The 22,263-nt window shown below is 42.2% G+C and overlaps 1 protein-coding gene across 2 annotated transcripts in view; it reads right to left on the minus strand.

The window, feature by feature from the left end:
* Window positions 1-22,263, minus strand: part of Col4a6 (collagen type IV alpha 6 chain) — a 351,043-nt gene that overhangs the window by 24,903 nt on the left and 303,877 nt on the right. For both annotated transcript variants that reach the window (XR_010061203.1, NM_001427260.1), the window contains exons 14-27: window positions 17,955-18,014; window positions 16,942-16,986; window positions 16,425-16,478; window positions 15,656-15,725; window positions 14,493-14,600; window positions 13,231-13,380; window positions 11,628-11,732; window positions 10,535-10,695; window positions 9,671-9,850; window positions 8,813-8,996; window positions 3,675-3,746; window positions 3,372-3,479; window positions 2,169-2,390; window positions 1,645-1,806 (exon numbers count right to left, since the gene is read on the minus strand). Coding sequence is in view for 1 of the 2 variants with exons in the window: in NM_001427260.1 (NP_001414189.1) it covers window positions 1,645-1,806; window positions 2,169-2,390; window positions 3,372-3,479; window positions 3,675-3,746; window positions 8,813-8,996; window positions 9,671-9,850; window positions 10,535-10,695; window positions 11,628-11,732; window positions 13,231-13,380; window positions 14,493-14,600; window positions 15,656-15,725; window positions 16,425-16,478; window positions 16,942-16,986; window positions 17,955-18,014 (1,681 nt within the window). In the remaining variant the exon portion in view is untranslated. The remainder of the gene's footprint in view (window positions 1-1,644; window positions 1,807-2,168; window positions 2,391-3,371; window positions 3,480-3,674; window positions 3,747-8,812; window positions 8,997-9,670; window positions 9,851-10,534; window positions 10,696-11,627; window positions 11,733-13,230; window positions 13,381-14,492; window positions 14,601-15,655; window positions 15,726-16,424; window positions 16,479-16,941; window positions 16,987-17,954; window positions 18,015-22,263) is intronic.

Consider the following 22,263-nt stretch of genomic DNA (forward strand, 5'->3'; position numbering starts at 1 on the left):
GATTTGGATCACTGTTTATTCCCACAGGTTCTAATTGGCTGGCTAGTAGGGGTCTGTCCACAGTCCTTTAACAATACCCAAAGAGAGGTGCCAAGAAGCCCAGTGCTGAGTTTGTCTGAGCATTAGTACCTACACACCCAGAGCACCACCCTAAATGCTCGTCACTTCCAGCATGGCACAGTGGTGGTCAGGAAAAGCAACCACCTTGTAATTATAATTTCTCCCTTTATGAATGTGGTTCACATAGGGGCCGCTAAATGGAGCTCTAGGAGAGCAGGGTGACAATTGGGCTCCAATTTCCCTGGTACTTCTACCCTGAATCAAGTTACAATGGTTGTTTCCTGAGCCAATTCCTTAAATCTGAACTGCTGTTGTTCTGGCTTCCCGGGGAGTCTTGCATACAGGGCTGCCCCTTTAATCCCCCAAACAAGCAGTTAAATCAGCCAGTTCCTTGGCATTAGGTTTGAAAGACCCCCTAGTGCCAAGTATTGTAGAAGCCCACAAGGCCCATTTGGTCTCCTAGGTATTCTGAGTCTTCTTTCACCAGGGCTTGAAGTTGGTCAATGGGATTAACCTCCTGAGTTGCTGCTAAAGTTGAATGTCTAGGTACAAAGCAAGGAAATGAAAAAGCCAAAGGATTAAATCAGTGACGACAGAAGTATTTGGGCTCCCAAGGATCTCAATGAATGGCTGACATAGCTTTCTACAAAATGAAAAACATCAAGTAACTGTGAGCCCCAGGACTCCAATGGGAAGCTATGAAGGTAACTCTACAACAAGAGAGGGAATACAATGGGAACGAACCTTATAGCAGGGGTTCAGGGATCCAGGGATCCCTTGTAAGGAAGGCCATGTTAGAGTAGATAATCACATAACTCCCCAGTGGGGAGTCTTAGTCAGTGAGCTTGTGGGTTTTTTTCTTTTTTGACCTTCACTTCAGCAACTTATATCAAGAAGCCAGAAACAGAAGGATGAAGAAAATAAAAGGGATATTAATGGGCTCTGCCAATAACCCAGCTTCAGTCACTCGGTCAGTGATGCAATCTAGGCAGCAGAGTAAGGGTGATGATGTAAACAGACAAACAAAAGGTGATCTGCAAATGTTAGGCTGGAACCAGTGCGTGTCAGTCCCCGATACTGAGTGGAAAGCCACTCTTTGCTCATGGACTCTCAGAAGCCTGTTTTCCTTACAGGTAGGCCGCTGATGGGGGAGGGGAAGGGAGGGGAGAGGAGGGGAGAGGAGGGGGAGGGGAGTGGGAGGGGAGGGGTCACACTTAGCTCCAGCTTCTCTGTAGCTCAAAGCAGGCTTAACACAGCCACAGTGAGGGTTTAACACAATTCAACACGGGGTGGTTTCTTTAATAGAAAAAGGCCAGAGGCAGACCAAAGCATCAAAGGGGGATAGGAGGCCCTGGAACAGGGAAGTGACAGAGATTTGTTGTCATGGTTCAAAAGCTAAACAGTAGCAATGTGTTTTGGTCTGGCCTAGCCAGGGTGATCTGGGATTTGAAACTAGAGAGGTTAGAGAAGTCAAATACCCTACATGCTGAGCATGTCATTCTGTCACTCTTAGTCCCCAGGATGCCTTAGCTAAAGGCCTAACTAAAGTCTGTCAGGTTGGGATTCATCCTTCAATGGATTTACCTGAAATGCCTGGAAGGCCTGGTGCTCCTGGGAGTCCAGATGTGCCCTTGATACCAAATGGATCAGTAGACCCTGAGGGTCCCGGCTGTCCTGGTGGTCCTGATGTTCCAGGGTTCCCTCGCTCACCCTTGGGGCCTAGCATACCAGATTTCCCGCTCAAACCTAATAAAAAGGAGGGGGCAGATATTTATAGCCTGGTTAACAGGGAGGCACTAGGTCACCAAACCATCTTCTGATGGAAGGGTTTGGCCCAGGATTCACCTCAGATGACAGTGTCTTCTCTCATCAGCAGCACTGCAATAAATGGTTACAACAGCTACTCTTAGAATTACGACAAAAGGACCATGAACTGCAAGCACATTAGGAAAATTTCCCCCCAAAGAGACACAGAATAGAATGTCATTTTAGCTCCCTAATTAACCATGCCAGATTCAGCCATGCATCTTCACTCACATATCCATGCGAAGACAGCAGTTACTATAAAGCTTTCTGTATATTGCTAAGTAAGAGGTCAAGAGAGTTACCCTTGGGTCCTGGAAGGCCAGAGTCTCCAGGAAATCCTTTGTCCCCTGGCAATCCTTGTAGACCTTGTTCCCCCGAAGCACCGTTTTCAGCACCAAAGATGTCACCAGCAACTCCCTTGGAACCTGGTACCCCTGGACTGCCAGCTTTTCCCGGGTAGCCATGTTTTCCCAGAAGCCCAGGAAAGCCAGGCAGTCCCTTCTCCCCACGAGCTCCAGGGAATCCTAAATGTAACAAGGTAAAAAGCAAAAGAACATGGATGGTTCGAGCCAATCTGTCTGGATAGAGATCTGAGACTGATTTCTTTAATACAAAAGCCCACATATTGATAATGATCAGCGATCTCCACTCTGGAGGACTTGTACAGAGGTTCAGACTACCCCACATGAGTGGAAGGAGGCTCTAGTTTGGTGATGCTGGGGGTAGGCACAGCTCAGCAGCCTGTTTCTGTTCCTGGGGCTCAGTAGTTGTTAAGAATGCGAGTCACGCCAAAGCCTTCTAGTCAAAGCTCAGTCTCTCTTACAGTTTTAAACCTTGTGCTGTTATGGCCTCCCTCTTCTTGAGTGGGCAGAGAATAGTAGAAAGAAATAAAGTGATGCTATACACTAAAGCAGATGATATACACTTCACTACTAGAACAACGGTGGTTCGGATACTTATAGTAGCACATAGGTTATTGGCTCTATTCTAAAGTTTCTGCTCACTGGCTATTGTGAAAAGGTGGAGAATTTGTATGACTATCAAGTTCCCAGGTGATGTAGTTGCTCAGCCAGGGAATGCAGATGGAGAACCAGTGGGACACTGTAGTCCTGTGGAGTTCAGGTTGGAATAACTCTGGAAAGGAGAAGAAATGGGTAGCTTCCTTTTGGACTGATGTGAACTTTCTTCTTTGACCTCTGAAAAGTTCATCTAGGATATTGCCAGAGGACTGATAAGCAGATGATCATAGCCTCCTCACTTTGTCACTAGTGGCTTTGTGAAGTATCAGTTTCCTTATCTGAGAGCTAAGGGATTGACTCCATTGGTTTCTCTCGGCCCTTGTTGCTATGTTCTACTCTCACTCTTTGGCAGTTTTGCTTGGAAGTCAATTCAAACCATCTCAGCCAATCCAGGGAGCAGACTCTACTTTACAGTCCTTGATGGAGGATGAAAACAGTTCAAACTTAACAGCCACACAGGGGGATGTGGATGACATTGTTCCTTACCTGGAAATCCTGGGAGATGGATTAACCCTGGACTTCCAGGCTCTCCTTTGCTTCCGTGAGTGCCAGGCTTGCCTGGAATCCCAGGGAGGCCCCGAGCTCCCTTAGAGCCTGAAAACCCAAATGTATGTAGTGAGTAGAAAGGAACGCTAGCATGGATAGGTTAGGTTTATAATGTCTATTCAAGTATTCTACTCTCTTGCTGACTTCCCAGAGTCTCATTTCCTCATAATATACTCTTCAGAAGCCATTACCTCAGTTGCTGAGGAATCCCTCAGCAGGACCCTCATGTGCTGTTGTCCATACCTGGGAATCCGGGAGCTCCAGGAAATCCTGATGGACCGTATGACCCAGGGATAATACAAGGCAAGGTGACTCCTGGAAATGATAACACATGGAACTGTGAGCTCACGAAGTCAGGAAAGAGTTTCTCTTACATGCTTCTTCTTTTTCTATTTTATTTAGTTGACAATTGTGCTCTCACCACCCAACAGCTAGGAGGACTCACAGAAAGCTTGACATGAGTAGCTCTTGGGAGACAATAACAGTGCAGATGCTTATCTTTGTTCTTACAGTTCAGGGTGCTAGAATTTTACACACTAAACCACTGGTACCTGACAGGCAAGCAATCACCTAGGCAGAGGGTGTTACCTCACAGGTATCCTTAGTGATGTCCTGTGCAGGAACAGCAGTGAGCAGTAATGGTCTGTTTACCATTCCCTTAGATAACCTCTCTCTGTAGCATGGATGCTTGGGTTTTATTACTAAGGGTTTATGATGCTATATTATTAGAGTGGGTAATTTGAAGTCATGATAATTAAAGTTCACATCTGAACTTTCTTATTTTTAAAATTGCATGCCTCTGGATGTTTTGCCTGTGTGTGTATCTGTGCATCACATGTGGGGTTGGTGCCCAAGGAAGCCATAAGAGGGCACCGAATCTCCAGGAACTACAGTTATAGCTGATTTCGTGAGCCTCTGATGTAGGTGCTGGGGATAGATGCCATGTCCTCAGGAAGAGTAGCCAATGCTCTAAGTCACTGTGTCAACTCTCTTGTCCTAACGTTATTCTGGCAGGGAGGTTCCCCCCCAAATCATGGGGCTCTTCTAAAGCAGTTCATTTTGAACCTACCAAAATCTATTGGCCATCCTTGTTCAGATATTTGTATATCTAAACTAGGGAAACACATAAGAACTGCGTCATGACAAATTGTGACTCCTCAGCTCCTTACTGGAAACTATAAACTCCACTACTCAGGGAATAGAGCTAGCCAATTTCAGTATTTGAAATGGTGAAATTAGCATGCATAGTCTTTTACGTAGGAAATTCTTTTTTGCTCATTTATCCTGCAAATAAAGAGTCTATAGGATCACAGAAGGGAGGTTTAATAAACTACCAGTGATGGTCTGTAAGAGGACTTTCTTAAAGTGCTATGTTAACTAAAATTAGTCTGTCCTATTAGAACAATCCACCAAGGTCTGTCTTAAGCCACATTGCTAATAGTTCCATTAAAACTCTGCAGCATCTGTCTATATTTAAAAAAACCAAAAATATAAACACATGGCTTTAAAAACTACCTGTACGGCCTCAGATTAATTTTCGAAAACTACGAATAAAGCCTGTGATTCAGACCGCTCACTCAAGTAGCTGATGTTCTTCCTTCCATTCGCTCCTGCTTTCCAATATGAAGTTTTGTTAAAAAAATCACTTGTGTTAGTTCTAAATCAACATTGAGGCTTGAACAGTATAATGTGCTGATTGTACTGAGCCCAGGAGTCAAACAGAACTTACTTCTGTTATCACACACCTGTGTGGGAAAAAACTTATGTTCTCTGAGCCTTGTGTGCCTAATGGCATCTGCAAGGAGTGCATGAAACAGGGGTAGAAACATTTGAAGTAGTGCCAGGCATTCTGCTATGTGCTCAGTGAATAGCAGCAGTTCTTATCTTCCTTAAGGAGAGATCTTCAGAGGAGCTCCTATAAGTCAATCCCCTGCTTTCTTCCTGCTAGACATTGTGCTCCTGTGGCCATATTCCCACAGGTACAATGCCTGAAGCATGAATCCTCTTGCACGTGTTATACCCACTTCCATTATGTCAGACACCGAGGGGGCAGAACTATTTCTGAGAGCTATTTGTGCATTGTAGAAATGTGTGACATTGAAAGGCACCTTTCAGTAAGGTGCTTGCACAGAAAGAGAGGGAGGGAGGGAGGGAGGGAGGGAGGGAGAGGGAAGGAGGGAGGGAGGGAGAGAGAGAGAGAGAGGGAGAGAGAGAGAGAGAGAGAGAGAGAGAGAGAGAGAGAGAGAGAGAGAGAGAGAGAGAGATTTCAATCCTATACTCTTCTGGTGCCCAGAGTTTTTGAATGAAAGGAAAAAAAAACTACCCCCCTTATAATTTGGACATAGACTACACTGTATTGTATTTCTCAAGGAGGGGTTTAAAATGGTGGGAAGTTTAAAGACTTACATTGTACCATATCTGGATTTTAACCATTTATTCCTGTTTCTGAATTCAGACCACTCTCAATAAAGCGGAAGTCTGCTCTAGCCATGCTATGCTTTAGAAGTGCAACCGATGATGACATTAGTCAGAATTTTCAGTATAATGCCAAAATTAATCTTTAGAATATAAAGCACCTCTAGTTTTCAAGAGTCTATCTTTTCTATTTGTTCTGAGACCAAATAATAGAGACCAGAATTGTTTGGCTCCTTGTACATGCATCTTGCAAGGCAAGTTATACCCAATAAGTTCAGAGAATACAATTAGTTAGAGATCGGTCAATCCAGCAACATGTGAGGTAAAGGAAGTCAGCTCCTCTCAGGGACTGCATACCTACTTCTATAGTTCCCAGGAAGTATGTGCTAAGGAAGCCTTAAAGCAGAATCAGTTGCCAGTGGCAACCCCTGCATCCAAGCCTCACAATTACCCTGCCTTCAAAAGAGTACAATGTAATTTAAGACACTCTTGGGGTCAGAGAAAAATGTGAATAGGTGAATATTTCCCCCGCTGCAACAATAATCACCTAGACCAATCAAGGAAAGAAGAAAATGAAACCAAGACACATGTTTGTTGAATCCTAAGGGAGGTCTTGTTTGTGTACATCCTAGATAGATATACCTGCCAACCACATTCATCTTGAGGATTGAGTGGAGTGCTGGCACTCACACATGCTCAAGTATACAGAAGTGACTTGTGATAATAACCTGAATGATAGATTACATTGAGAATCTGGAGCCACTGCCTCTCTGGGGACCATAACCTGTCAATGTACCTGGAGTTTGTAATAATTCAAACCACTAGGTTGAAGAGCTTCTGATGCCTGCCTGCCCTTCTCTGCCAATGGCGATGGCTAATCCTGGGCTACCACTGGTAAGAGTAGGCAACATTTAGGAACAACATCTTACATTTTGTGGTAACAGAAATGGCTATAGCACATAAACTAGAAGTCTCAAAAATTGTGTTTAAATGATTGGAAAGTATACTACTTTGAGTGACTTATATTTACCTTTTATAGAGAAAAAAAGAGGTAACACTCTAAATGAAGTATTTTTTACATGTGGTGGTATACACCTTTAATCACAGTACTCGGGCGGCAGAGGCAGGCTGATCTCAAGGTCAGCCTCATCTATAATAGTGAGTTCTAGGACAGCCAAGGCCATGTAGAGAGACCCTGTTTCAAAAAACCAACCAACCAACCAACCAACCATTTAGCACATCCAACATGAAAACCAAATAAAGTATTTGTTTGAAAATTAGGTACTGCAAAAAGTAGATTTCCATATAAGGCTAGATTTTCTTCCAGGCTAGGCTTACTAGCACTGTCTTCCTGAGAACTTTTTGTGTCCAGGAACTAGTAATGTTTGGGGTAGAAATGAAGATTCCTTCCACTGATGCAGCCTCATCTCAAATAAAGAAATAGACTGTTGGTAATATCCAAAAGACTTGAGGACGTACAAGTTTATAGGCGTTATAACTGAATTTAAAATCTGGTTGCCTCCAAAATGCTCTGACCTAGAATGATCCATTAACAGTTGAAGAGCAATAGAATGGCCATGACTAATATCCTTGGGGAATACAGGGGAAGTAAATCTGTTGCTGAAACCAGAACTTCTCAGAGGAAAACCAGTATTGTTTGATAAGATATGGCCTAGGAAAGAATATTTTCCAAACTTGTTCAAGATTCTTGGTTTCAAGAATCTTGAATGAAGTATTAGCCTGTGCCATCCTGATTGTTATATCAATTAAGAGAGATTTTAAACCGTGAACATATAAGATAGATATCTTTATTTTTATTTCTGACCATTCAAGGTTATTAGGAAGGGCTTTTCTTCTGTAAGTAAATATTAGTCTCTTAAGGAATGTTCTACTCTGCTAGGCAGGTTGTGAGGGTAAGAGGTATCATCTTCTTTAGTAGCTAGAGACTTTACAATGTTGTTGTTAAAGGGAAAACCATTAGTAGAAGTGGGTATAATTTAAATAATAACAACATATAGAAGTCAAGGGAAGACTAAATGGCAGAAAGGTATTTAATTGTCTACAATATGCATAAATATAATTTACTGGGAGAAAGTTAGGAAAGGAATAGAAGAGAAACTACTTAGAAAAATTTCCTTTACCCATCCATCTATCTATTCATCCAATCATCCATCCATCTTTTCTAAAAGCCTATAGGTATTTGATAAACTAGGTATGGGATCATGAGAACTTACTGGAAGATAAAGGAAATAATGTGAGGCATTCCCAAATAAGAATAGATAGCCTTAAATTTTTAAACTTTGATGACAATTAGAAGTGCAATGCCACTAATAGTAAAAAGTATAGTGCTACTAACGGAATCATAGAAGTCACAGCACACAAGAGCTGTGATGAAGAGGTATCCTGACTGCACAAAAGACAAGTTATGGTATGGGACCTTCATAATATAAAAGCAGGAATGTTGCCTATTATAATTCTCAAAATGCAAGTGGGAAAATAGCTTATCTAAAGGTGAGGAAGTTAGGTATCAGATAAAGCTTAGGTTAGAATCTCTGAACAATATGGGAAAGCATTTGTGTCTGCTGATCATACAACTTAGAGGACTATTTATCGAACTGTCCACAAACTACTTTGATAGTATTTGGAACATAGTCATCCATCCTCTCCTTGAATTTTTCTATGGTATATGAGCTCATAAACGTAGCTCATAAAATAGCTGCGACATTTTCAGACAGCTCAAGTAACAGGGTCTTCATTAAGCAGAATTGAAATCCACGTTGTTCTACCTTCTGAACTCACCACAATATACTTATGATCCATTTCCTATTTTAAAATCCTTGAGGACTGATGGTAGTGATTACAGCTAGCCAAATCTCTTTTTATGACGCATTTCATACATATGAGTCATAGTCATTCTACAAAAGGCTGATTTTTTAAGTCCAAACCTGTCTGATTGTATGATTCACCTTTAGCTCCACGGAGGCCTTGTTGCCCTGGTAACCCATCCACTCCTTTATCTCCAGGAAGTCCACGGGGCCCAGGAAGTCCTGGCAGCCCAATTCCTCGTGGTCCAGTTGGACCATCATGGCCCTTTTCACCAGGAAGTCCTGGTAACCCCCTTTCACCTGGGAAGCCAGACCCATCGTCTCCCTAGAGAACAAAGAAAAAGAAAACAAAAGATAATTTTAAGGCTTATCTGAAAAGGCTTCTAACCACAGGAAACAGCAGTCAGTGAGCAATGTTTTGTGCAAATTCTCCATCATTCTAGTTGTTTATTGATTAACCTCTGAGTTTTCTTAGAGAAAACGGGTCTTATCAACTCCGGATGATCTAACTTTGGTAGTGGTTCTCAACCTGTAGGTTTCGACCCCCATAGGACTCACAGATCAGATATTTACATTAAAAACCATAACAGTAGCAAAATTACAGTTCTAACGTAGCCATGGGCATGTTTTTGTGGTTGGGGGCCACCACGACATGAGGAACTGTGTTAAAGAGTTGCAGCATTAGGAAGGAAAACCACTGGTCTAGAGTAGGAAAGCAGGAAATGAACAATTGTTGAGGTCAAAGAAAGCAACGTGGAGGAAGGAGCTATTGGGAAGCTGAGTTTTTTTAAATTAACATGTTTAACTCTTCCTAGCACTTACCAATAAGCATTCTGAGAAAAAAATTCTTATATTTACAGAAAAATGAAAGCATTGAGTCAACATGTTAGGAGACTCAAGTTCCCTGGTCTACCTTATCCATAAAGTGATTACTAACGATTGTCCCTAATTCCAATAGGGTGATTGATAGGACTAATCGTTCAGGAATGATCTACTTACCTGAGTGCCTGGGAAGCCTGGTAAACCTGGTATTCCATCCTTGCCTGGAGCTCCTGCCAAACCTGGGATCCCCTGAGGACCAGGGTCACCTTTGTCCCCTGCCATTTTTGATCCTCTACTGACAGTTGGTTCTCCTTTCTTTCCTTTGAGGCCAGTCTGACCTCTAGGTCCAAATAGCCCCTGAGAATGAAACAAAAGACAATAGTCAGGAGATACAGTCTTCATAGAACTCTAGTGCTTGGCAAAGATATGACCTAAAACAGGTACTTTGAGGATATTTTTGACACTGTTCTGGGCAGTGATCATGTACTGTCTTTGGTAATTACTTCACAGTTTCTCTTTTCTAAATTTTAAAATCTATGAGGATGGAGCTTTATCTTTCTCCCTAAGCAGCCTTGCCTGGTCAGAGAACTAAGTTAGCATGAGGAAGAGAGGGAGGGAGACAAAGAGACTTTAGAGACCATCTGGTGGGCTTTCTTCATGTGACAAATCAAAAGCCCATTGTTTTGTTTTGGTTTTGTTCATTTCCTAAGTTGCTCTCAATTTGCCCTCTGCAGGAAATTTTCTCCATCTACACAATTTTCAATTAGAGCTTAGTTTTAAAAATGAGTGCTTGTAGCCTTTCAATTGTTGAGGGAGTTTCTTGTGTACCCGATTAACACTGTGATTTGTTACTTGCCAATAGTAAACAAGAATTGATTTGGCTAATTGCATGAATTAAAGAAAATCTCCTGAGATTGTTATCACACATTTGTTGTATTCCTCTTTCCTTCATGTGTCTTGGGAAAGTGAGTGATAGGGAGTGAAGAACATTTGAAATCCTCCACTCCTCCCTCTGTGCTGAGGACCTTTATTAAGACTTACTGGTGTCCCTGTGGGGCCAGATGCGCCCCTAGAGCCTGGATCGCCTCTTGTCCCTTTAATACCACGTAGACCAATGGGACCTTGTATCCCAGGCAGGCCTGATTCCCCATGTGGTCCAATGTTGGGGGCACCACCTTCACAAGCACAAAAGCCAGAGTCTCCTGAAGGAAAAACAGACAACATCAAATAAACTCATGGGGAAAGAGTGACTTATTTAGCCCCCCTTGGGTGGAATTCGAATAGCTTTCAGAGACCAAGACTAAGTTCATTGTCCATCAGACGGCATCTGTGCTATTGATTCATAAGTACACAACCAAATAGTCTACAGAGATTCCATGAGCACTGTCTGTACAGCAAGAAGTGACAGATGTGGGTGGCTGCACTTCCCTATGATCCCGAAGGATCTCTTCTTACTCTCAGAAAACTGGGATCTTGGAAACGCTGAGAGAATCATCTGTTCTTCGGATTAGTGAACACTGAGCACAAATGCTCTGAAATTCTAAGCAAGGAAGATTTTGGATTTTTCATATTAGGAATTATTATTATCTGGCAAAGTCGATGTAAATATTTCAAAATCCAAAGACTATTAATTCTGAAGCACTTCTGATCCCAAGCATTTTGAATAGGCATGGTCAATTTGTATTTCTCAAGGGTGATCTTAGATGCCTCCCCTGGATATTGGGGGTTTTGGTTTATAAGGCAGCTTTCTGGGACCCTATTCACTTTATTGGAGCCAGGTGGTTTTTTCTATGCCTCAGGTCTTGACCTACACAGAGTCCTCATGTTAATGGTGTTGAGAAGCAGTTTTTAGCCAAAGTCTTACAAACTGGGATTAGAGATGCTGGTCAGCTGAGATGCTGATAATAGCTTCAGTAGGCTCTAGGGGTGGAAAGAGTGGCCTGTAAGCCTCTTTTTGTCCTGTGTGACCTCAATTTCCAGCTTCATTCTGAGAGGTCTAATTACAGCACTTCCAACAGTCCTATACCCTAACCTCTTAAGAGCTTACATTCAGGTTCCCAAGGCTATTGTTTTGATCCATCCCTTTAAAGCTTCTCTAGTGATTTGGGTGGGGGGAGAAGACAAACAAAATGACCTTTTACTCCTTTGATGCCTTGATGTCCTTTTAGGCCTTGTTCTCCTTGGAGGCCAGGTAACCCAGGCTCTATGCTAAGCAGGGGTCCAGACACAAATGTGCGACCTGCAAAGTTTAAAAGCACCCAAAAGGTTAGAGGCTGGTGTAAGCCTAAGGACTCACCTCAGTTTCAAAGACTTGGGTCCTTGAGGCTTAACACACAGAGTAGAGTAGGAGCAAAAAATCCCTGCCAAGCCTGCTGGGAAGAGCCAACAGAACTCTCGTTTGGCTCCATTCACTCTACTAGCAGAATGATGACTGTTACGTTCCACATACTGCACTAGATTCTGGACACTCAGAGATGAACAAAGTAACTCAACAACTCAGCAGTGCCAGTCTCTACCCCAGAAAGTTTCCTCTGAGCAAAGGAGGAAGTAGGTGCCAGCAGTAGTTGCCAGAGGATTAGACTGCAAAGAAACAGGCTGGGCAATACTTCTAGCCTTTTTCTCACAATCCAGAATCCCATCAAAGAAGAACAGGCTCTGTGCATATTTTATGTATGTATGTATGTATGTATGTATGTATGTATGTATGTATGTATGTGTGTGTGTGTGTGTGTATGCATGCATGCATGTATGTATGTATGTATGTATGTATCTATCTATCTATCTATCTATCTATCTATCTATCTATCTATCCATATATCTATATATCAATCTATCATCAGTCTCATTCTGGGAATAGAACTTGTTGCCTTGTACATGGCAAGAAAACTCTATCAAACTGGGCTACTCATCTAGCCTCATGAAGGATTTTTAGCAGACACCTTGAGGATCTAGGCATGGCTTCTCCTTCCTCAGATCTGCCGCCCACCTAACTGGAACCCTGCTGAGTACAGCAAACTCAGAAAATCCAGTTCTGCTTCCCTAGAATCTAGCAAGCCAAAGTCCGAGGGGGGTATGTAGTGGGACAGGAGGTGGGGAGTGGGGTAGGGGTTCTGTGGGGAGTAGAGTGGTGGGTGCTAAGAGCTGTGTACTACAGAAGGATGATGAATACAGAAGCTAGTGTTTGATCATCAGGGTGCTAGTGAGCTCATTTCATAACCAAATGCACACTCCAGTGCTGTTGCTGTCAGTAAAGGTGAGGCTGATAGAGATGGGGTAGGGCTTTTGATTGCTGCCTGGGGTGGTTTGAATAAGCTTGACCTGTGGGAAATGGGACTGTATTAGGATGTCTGGCCTTGTTAGAAGAGGTGTGTCACTGTGTATATAGGTGGCTTTGAGATTGTATGCTTGGGCCAGTGCAAAAAACAAACAAACAAACAAACAAACAAACAAACAAACAAAAGACCCTCCTCCTAGCTGCCCATTAGACAGTCCTCTCCAGGCAGCAGTTGGATCAAGATGCAGGACTCCGGACTCCTTCTCCAGCACCATGTCTGCAGGGACACTACCTTCCTTCCTCCCATCATGATAATGGACTAAACCTCTAATTAATACACTGCCCCGATGGTGTTAGCTATCCCAGCTGTACTGTTTCTCTTGTGAGGGGCCCCCTCAAAATCATAGCAGTTCTAGATCATAACCTGTCTCAAGATTTTTAAAAAAAGGAAGGGATAACTTACCAGGTGGGCCTGATGGGCCGGGCAGGCCTGGTAAACCTGGCAAACCAACTCTGCCAGGTAGGCCAGCTTCTCCAAAGGTGGTACGTCCTGAGTTCCCTCGGTCTCCTTTCAGGCCTGGAGATCCCTGAGGCCCTAGGGCACCTGGAAGACCTGGAAGGATAAACCCACACAAAATGCTCCTTACAGCAAACTACTGTTTAGGTACATTCCTTCCAATCAGCAGTAAGTATACAAAACAATACAAGGGAAGAATTTGGGAACTCATTTGCTCTTTTCTTTCATGACAGGAAAGTTTTTGGGGATCAGTTAGCCTAACTGTCAGGGAAACTGGTTAACATGTGAGGCAAACCTAGGTTTCCAGTCCCCCACTGCTTCATTTGTTCTACTTCAGTGCTGGGTCTAACTGTGCCTCCTATGAATGTCTGCCGTAAAAACACAAATATCCTTACAGAGGCCCCTCTCCAAGGAATTTAGAAACTAGTGACATTAATAGACCCACATCTGAGGGTTTATATTAGGAGGAACAGTTCTGTCTTCTAGATTCTGACATGCACTTCTCTGCCATGTAGAATGGCATGTAACTCCTGCATTGCTTGGTTCAAGGGTATCATCCAAAGGATGCTGGGAGCATTGTGTGCTACAGCGAAGTCTACAGGAGGGTCTAGATACAGATTTATCTTATCTTATTTTTGCTTCTACCAATCTTCTATCTATCTATCTATCTATCTATCTATCTATCTATCTATCTACCTATCTAGTATATCATTCATATCTCTATATTCTATCTATCTCATGCTGAGAATAGAACTCATTGCTTCGCACATGCCAAGGCATTATCTTCAACTGAGCAACACCTTTAGCCACTCCCCCAGTAGCCACCTTAAGGATTCAGGCACAGCCAGCTTCTCATTTGTTAAAAACTCTTGGTAAGTATAAGATTGGATGACACATCCAGTGAAGAGTGAGAGGGCTTCAACCACCCATCCCGGATGGCTAGTTACTTCCAGCCTCAGTGGCAGTCTGGAATTGTCTTTCCATCTGTGAGACTCATTTATCTCAATGGAAAGTGCTTACCCAGGCCCTCTCTATACATACACTAACTAGCTTTGAGCTAGTTATGGGAGAATGTACTGACCAGTCTATCCTTTATCCTTCCTTGACCTTGGTCAGGCATGTTATTGGATTCTGAGTTATAGAGGAAGATGCTAGGAATTAGAGTACAGAGAGGACTGTTCATTGCAAAGAGTGGATTAATGTTTCACCTGTTAACGATGGAAGGCCAGCAGTGCCAGCAGGGCCACGTTGACCCTGGATGCCTTCATCTCCTCTAAGGCCTGGGAGGCCTGGCACACCAGGGTCTCCAGGAAAACCTGGCATTACAGAGAAAAAAAATAAATAGACACAACAGATCACACTTGCTGCAAAACACCTGACAAGAGATGTGGGGAACTGTCATAGGCCTGGCAGGCTCTGTGTTGTTATTCCTAGGTCTTCTAGATGCTAATGGTCTTAATTGACAATGAGCCTAAGAGATAAGCCTCTGATACTCTTTTACTTTTTAACTTGTTCTCATATAATCCAGGCTGGCCTTGAATTTACTTTCCTCCTGTTTCAGACTTCCAAGGTCTGGATTCACAAGCATGTACCATCATAGCAAGTTACTGTTAACTTAAAACCTGGTCTTTTTAGAGCCTGACTTCTCTGACAAGACCTAGAAAGTACTAGGAAGCTACTTCTACTGCTGTTGCCTTAAATGTCTACTGTTGAGGTTAAGATGGTTAACAATGTTTTTTACAGTAATGCTATAGGTTTCCTGGGAGTAGAACGTTGAACATTTAGATCTTTGGCACAGGGAAAACGAAGAGCAGACCATACCCAGTGACTTGGATAAGGACAGAGGAGAACAAACGTTCTAGTATTATACTGCTCAGGTCTCTTAGCAACTAGATCAGCAGCATGCTTCAGATCATTTACATGAGGCCCTGCATATTCAATAGTCTTAGGCTAAAGGCAGCTCAGCTGAGGAAGGTATCAATCCTCTAAGCATTACCAGGAGAACCTTTCTGCCAACTAAATTCAGGCCTAGGAAAGCCTAAATTCTTGTCTTGATGGATACACACACACACACACACACACACACACACACACACACACACACACAGACAGATACACACACACACACACACACACACACACACACACACACACACACACAAAGGGAGGCTGGGCTTGTCTTGTCTGTTTAAGAGATTGGCTTTCCATTCATTCAGTAAATTCAGGACCTGTGAGTGGTCCTTGATACTGTCAGGAATTCAGTGGCTGACAATGTATCTTTTCAACAATTACAGGAGCTATAGAATTTATCACTTTCTCTTTTCTTCTCCAATCTCTTTTCTTCTCCAATCAGATCAACAAAGAGTTATACCTGAGATCACAGTGCCTTCTGCATCAGTGAAACTGTCTGGGCCTCGCACACCAATGCTTCCCTTTTCACCCTGAAAAGATGAAATAGATTAAACACAAAAGATGTCTTGACTCTGTCACCTAAGATCTATGTGCCTTCAAAGCAAACTCCTGGAAAGTAGAAAGTCCTTTCCTCCTTGACTCCTCATTTCCAGGGTCATGTAATTCAGAGGTTAATTTCTAAGGATAGTAAATTGAAGATGAAGGTGATATAGGTAGCTGGATCTGCAAATTTGTCAAGGACTAGAGCTCTCAGTTTTGCTTTTATAACACCATTATAAGACAGTTTGTTTCTAGACCTGGGAAATGTATCACAACACAGATAACACAGCTAAGGAGAAAACTGAATTTCAATCGTTTTCTTCTGTTCTCAGCAGGCTTAAGATTCTAAAGGCTACTACCCTTGTTTGAATAATGACAAAGGATGTCTAGAGTCCTAATCTCCACAAATACAGACTCAGTGACTAAAATCTTATTCAGAGAAACACCCAGAGTGGGTGTTAGGGTCGACAATAAGAGGATGCATTGTCAGTAGAGAATTTTAAATGCTAAATGTTGGTAACATCTGAGGAATGGTTATCAGCTTTATGTGCGTGCATTTCTTAAGAAAATAATATGGCATCTAAAATATCAAAATATTAAAAACAATCTATTTCATAAGTAGCCATTTATAGGAATCCCTCACTTTTTCACTTTTCAAATCTGGGAGTTGTACTTCCCAATGATCTTACCTTAATTCCTGGGAACCCGTTAGTCCCAGGAAAACCTGAAGTCCCCTTCTTTCCCTGGTGATAGAAACATAGTTATCACTAAGTCCATGTAGAGTATATAAAGTGGGCTGGCCTGTGGATTAGGCCAGGGCAAATTGTATAGGGATTTTGCAGTCATTCAGAGTGTGTACAGCTTTGTAAATTTCTCCAGATGACAATATGACATCTGGTAGTCAACTTGCATATTAAAGTGCATAAGAGTCACAAGAGCATGAATGCAAGGTGATTCTTGATAATGTGCACCATACACTACTGCACTATGGCATGGCAAAACACAAAATGTTATCCATTTTTTGGGTAAAAACAACAAAAACAACAACAAAAATCAGAGTCCCTAAGATTATAAAATTACGTTATTAAAGAAAGTGGATGATTTACATCATAAGGAATACTTCCATTTGGCCATGTTAAAGAACGCGAAATTATCTTTTGATTAGGATTCTGAATATCAAGGCTTTATGGATATTACTCAAAATACCTGTTTCCCTGGATATCCTTGTATTCCTTCTGAACCCACGGGACCCTGTAAATCGAAGAACCACACCTTAGAAAGATGAATAGATTATACTAGGGAAAAAGTCAGCCAGACTCACATAACAAAGTTATGAATAGTAGCTCCTAAACCCAGGTAAGAAAATCATCCTAGACTAAGTAAACTGAAATATTAGAAGGCCCTTAGTAGGGTTGTATGATATTATACGTAACTGCATTGGTTCCAAGTCAGAGGATTCTAAATAGACTATCAGACGACCTCTTGTCTGCTACTATAAACATATTCTTTGTTGGTGGTTATGAGTTTTTCAAGACAAAGGATAAGGGATAGCAGGTAAAGAAATGGCAGAGCAATGAAGTATTGCTAAATACTCAGAAACTTAACATCATTGACAAATTAAAAGCACAATTTTCTGAGACATGCTTATGATAAATAAAAGTTGACCAACTTTCAGTTCCTGAAAGCTAAAAAAATCAGAAGAAATGATAATTATGTCTCCACTCAAAATAAGATAATTTTACAAAGTGCTGACTCCACACATTATTCACTGTGTTTTAGAAGTTTACGTCCTATGAAGATTACACTTGGCACTCTTCTATTCCTGTTCTACTTCTTGCCTGTGTTCCCTTAGAGCATAATAGAAAAAAAAGTAAGAAAACATATGCACCATTATTTAGCTCAGAAGAAAATTATTTATGAATGTCAGAAGTGCAAGTGGACTATGCACTAACCACCTCGGTGTAATGGTTATATCATTCCTTATTCGAGGAAGCCATTCAGTCAAAAGAATGGGGAGAAGTGGAGAGGCAAGCCTGCCAGGACGTTGAGAAGAGAAAAGAAGCTTAGCTAGCCATCAAGTTACATAATAAAAGGGCCAAACAAGAAATAATGTGAAGACAAGAAAATGCTACATCTCTTTCAAAAAAAGAAAAGAAAAAGAAAAGAAAATAGAGGAGGGGATTTGACAAACATAGGCAAATAGTACTCCAGGTTCATACCCTAGGTCCTGGCAATCCAAGGATCCCCCTTTCTCCTTTTTCTCCAATAGATCCAAGTTCCTGAAGGAAAAGAGAAGCCACAAATTATAACACTCATTTTCTCACTGGGATGGTGTGGTGGCACATACCTATAATTCCAGCTCTTTGGAGGCAAAGGCAGAAAGATTCTGAGATGGAAGAAAAGGAATTCGAGACCAGCTTTGGCTATATAAATGAATGTCAGGTCAGCCAAAGCTACGTAGCAAGACTATATCTCAATCAAATAACCAATGAATCAATTAGTCAATCAACAAACCAATCAATAAACCAATCAATTAATCAATCATTTCCTCACTGGTTGTCTGGCTCCATTCAAAAGAAGGAGGCAATTTCGAACTAGCTCTACTGATTTCTTAGGGACTGTTCTTTGTTTTTTGGACTATTCATTGAGTGTTACCATGTGCCTCTAGAAGTAACGCCTTTCCCCTAAAATACTCTTGCAAGCTGTCTTAGTTAGGGTGTCTATTCCTGCACAAACATCATGACGAAGAAGCAAGTTGGGGAGGAAAGGGTTTATCCAGCTCACACTTCCACATTGCTGTTTCATCACCAGAGGAAGTCAGGACTGGAACTCAAGCAGATCAGGAAGCAAGAGCTGATGCAGAGGCCATGGAGGGATGTTTCTTACTGACTTGCTTCCCCTGGCTTGCTTAGCTTGCTTTCTTATAGAACCCAAGACCACCAGCCCAGGGACCGCACCACCCATGATGGGCTGGGTCCTCCCACCTTGACCACTAGTTGAGAAGATGCCTTACACCTGGTTCTCATGGAGGCATTTCCACAACTGAGGCTCCTTTTCTGTGATGACTCCAGCTTGTGTCAAGTTGACACGCAAACCTAGCCAGTACACATGCCCTTGTAGTATCATGAGCTAACAGCATGGAATGGAAAGGTGCCTAAACCTCCACACCGATTTTATAGACCAGGAAAGGAACTTCCAGGAAGGATAAAAATCAATGAGAAAGGTGTGTCTTCTATGACTCCAGAGCCCTTTCTGAGAAGCAGCTGCATTCTGCCATCTAGGAACTTGATTCTGACAAAACAATGAGAGATTAAATAAATGCTTGGGAATCTCTACTAGAAGGAAGACATTTACATACATTTACATAAAAGAACTACAGCATCCTTTTCCATGGGAAAGATACAGTTCAATCGACAGCTCCTTACTGGTACTATTAAGTACCTTGTCATATCCTAGGAATACACCAAAGGGTTTGTTAGGTGCTAATTAGTTCCGTTTGCATTGCCTACAAGAGCCGAGGACTTATAGTTATGGATTTGATTTATGGGCTTCCTAGAGACAAGCAGGAAATTTAAGAAGCATTCTGAGAGAATCTTGTCAAGTCTGGGTCCAGAGCCAATATCCAGGCCCCCAAGTTATAGAAATAATCATTACAAAAGTGAATAAAGTCTTTCATGGAAAACTTAAGTCAGTTGTAGCTATTTAAAATTGGAGCATAGATTTAATCAAGCAGCATTTATTTCCATTGTAAAAACAAAGGAGGAAATGTAGCTTTCTCAAATATAAGCTTGTCAAAAGATGCTACCTGTTGATGTGGCATATCTCTCATTGTTTCCTCGGTGTCACCTGACTCAGCTGGTATGAGGGCACTGTTTTGATCCCATCTGTACCTTTTTCTACTTTTAAAATAATCTGTCTATTACCACAAGTACTGCAACCTAGATGAATATCCCTGTGTCTCCTTGTAGACTCAAGAGTTAAAAAAATCAATTTTGGGTCTTCTATTGTTTTTTCATTGAGGGGAGAGTATCTTTGAAGGGTACAGTTCAAATAGGACTTTGGTTACTACTTCTCTTTTTCCTTCTCTGTCTTGGCAGAGTTCAGCTCTTGTGATGGTTTGTACATGCTTGTCCCAGGGGGTGGTACTATTGGAAGGTGTGGCCCTGTTGGAATAGGTGTGTCACTATGGGTGTGGGCATAACACCCTAACCCTAGTTCCCTGCAAGTCAATCTTCCACTAGCAGCCTTCAGGTGAAGATGTAGAACTCTCAGCTCATCCTGCACCATGCCTGCCTGGATGCTGGCATGCTCCTGCCTTGATGATAATGGACTGAACCTGTGAACCTGTAAGCCAGCTCAATTAAATGTTGTCCTTTATAAGACTTGCTTTGGTCATGGTGTCTGTTCACAGCAGTATGTTCCTAAGGCGGCCATCATCCAGTGTCCAATTTAAAAGAACTGTGACAACCCAATGCAGTCTGGACTCCCCAGCTTCACCTTTTTTTAGAGAGACAACATGAAGTTGGGTGAGTAGAAGGTGGGAGAACAGCTTGGAGGAGTTGGGGGAAGGGAATGAATGTGACCAAAATATATTCTATGAAATTCTCAAATGTTAAATAAAAATATAATTTAAAAAATCAAATGGAATGCAAACTTCTTTGAAATCTTAGCCTCCTTCACCCCCATATTTCAAATCGGAAACAAAGCCAGGTATGGCGGCACTCGACCTTAATCTCAGCACTCAGGAAGCAACAGCAGGCAGAAGTTTGTTTGAGGTTAGACTGCTCTACAGAACTAGGTGCAGGACTACTAAGGCTAAACAAAGAAACCTCGTCTTAAAAAAACCTAAAAAAACCAAACCAAAACAAACCACCAACAACAAAACCAAAAAATCAAATTGGAAACCAAAGTATGCTGCCACTTGGTGGAAAATGTCTAGTGGCCTCTAAGGTTGGATAATTCAAGTAACCTTCCCTGACCTGCCCAAAAATGTTGCAGTGCTGCCCCAAACTCTTTAGTCACCAAGACTAAATGTAAGAAAGTCTTGTAAGTGGAAAACCTTCCTCATGGTCTTTCCTGTCTCCCTCTGAAGCATGTTATTGCCAACTGCACATGTGCAAAGTGATCCACTAAATGCTTGCTGACTTGAGTGCAATAGTGACACAGAGAATAAAACTATGGCAAACGGTAAACAACAACAGCAGCAGCAGCAGCAGCAGCAGCAGCAGCAGCAGCAGCAGCAGCAGCAGCAACAACAACAACAACAACATACTTAAGAACTGTAATTTGCCCTGTCTTTCCCAGGAGTAGAAATAGAAGGTGTGTTTTATGGCTTCAGAAAGTGAGACAACCTGCATTTTTTTCCTTTCTGAGGTCCAGAGTTTGTGAAAAGTATGAAGAAAAATAAATAATATAAATAATAAAATAATAATAATAATATAAATAAATATGTGAAAAAGGAAATCTCCCCCACTCTCCTTTTTTTTCTGTTCTTTTCTTTGTCTTCCTCTCTCTCCACTTCCTCTCTCTATTTGAGCCAATAAAAGATGAATGGCTTGGCAAGCTCCTGACCGTGGTCTCAGCTTGTGTCCCAGCACAGGGAAGCACTGTTTAGAGACCCTGCTGAACAAGCTGTTCTAGATGGATATCCGGACCTGACCCTTTACTGTTGGCCTTGACTCAAACAGGCCTGCTACGCTGCCCCCATCCTCCTACTCCTCCGAAGCCCAGAAGACTTCTTAGGGCACTAGCTTAGCCTTCCAGCCCCTCCAATCCCCGTCCCAAGCTCCAGCTCCTGGTGCTGTTTTTTGTTTCTGAGGAGACTCAGTCAGGCGAGACTCCATGTACTCAGGAGTTCCCTCAGATCTACTGACTACTTAACCCTCAGGATTTGCCAGTTTCATCTCTGTTCTTTCCCTGAACATTGCCGTTCTAGCTTCTTCTATGCGTCCGTAGTCCTTGAATAAAAGGCACGTGTGTATACAATTCTGACAACCTGCATGGAAGGACCTGTGGCCTACAAGTGTGAGCATGCTGCTAGGGACAAGCGAGGTAAAGTGAATGATGCTGGGACAAAGCCAGAAAACTGGGGATATTTTTTTCTTTACCACTGGGAGTGCAAGAGAAAAAATGCCAGGCACACATTTATCAGATTGGGCATTTTATCTTCGGCAAAGATTCCAGCTACAGTGGGAAATAAGAGGAGTACTTTGAGTCCCTAGAGATTTCTGTCCTCCGCAGAGCCTTGTTTTTCAGTAAGCATTGGTTATTGAAAGCTCAATGATGGTGGCTCATGACAGTTCACATATGCTGTCAGCTTTCCCCTGGTAACTTCCCTGTCAGGAGTATTAAGGTATTCACAAGCATCCACATTAAGCAGGCAGATAGAAGAGTGAAGGCTGTTTATGATTTAGCCACTGTCACCCACTGAATCTGTGTAGTAGTGAGCTGAGAAGCTCATCCTTGATTTCTGTTCTATGTAATACAGGGTGATATGTAAAAGGAGGTATTTCCCAGCTTCGATGCTTT

Source organism: Rattus norvegicus, chromosome X (assembly GCF_036323735.1).
Source record: "Rattus norvegicus strain BN/NHsdMcwi chromosome X, GRCr8, whole genome shotgun sequence".
NCBI lineage: Eukaryota > Metazoa > Chordata > Mammalia > Rodentia > Muridae > Rattus > Rattus norvegicus.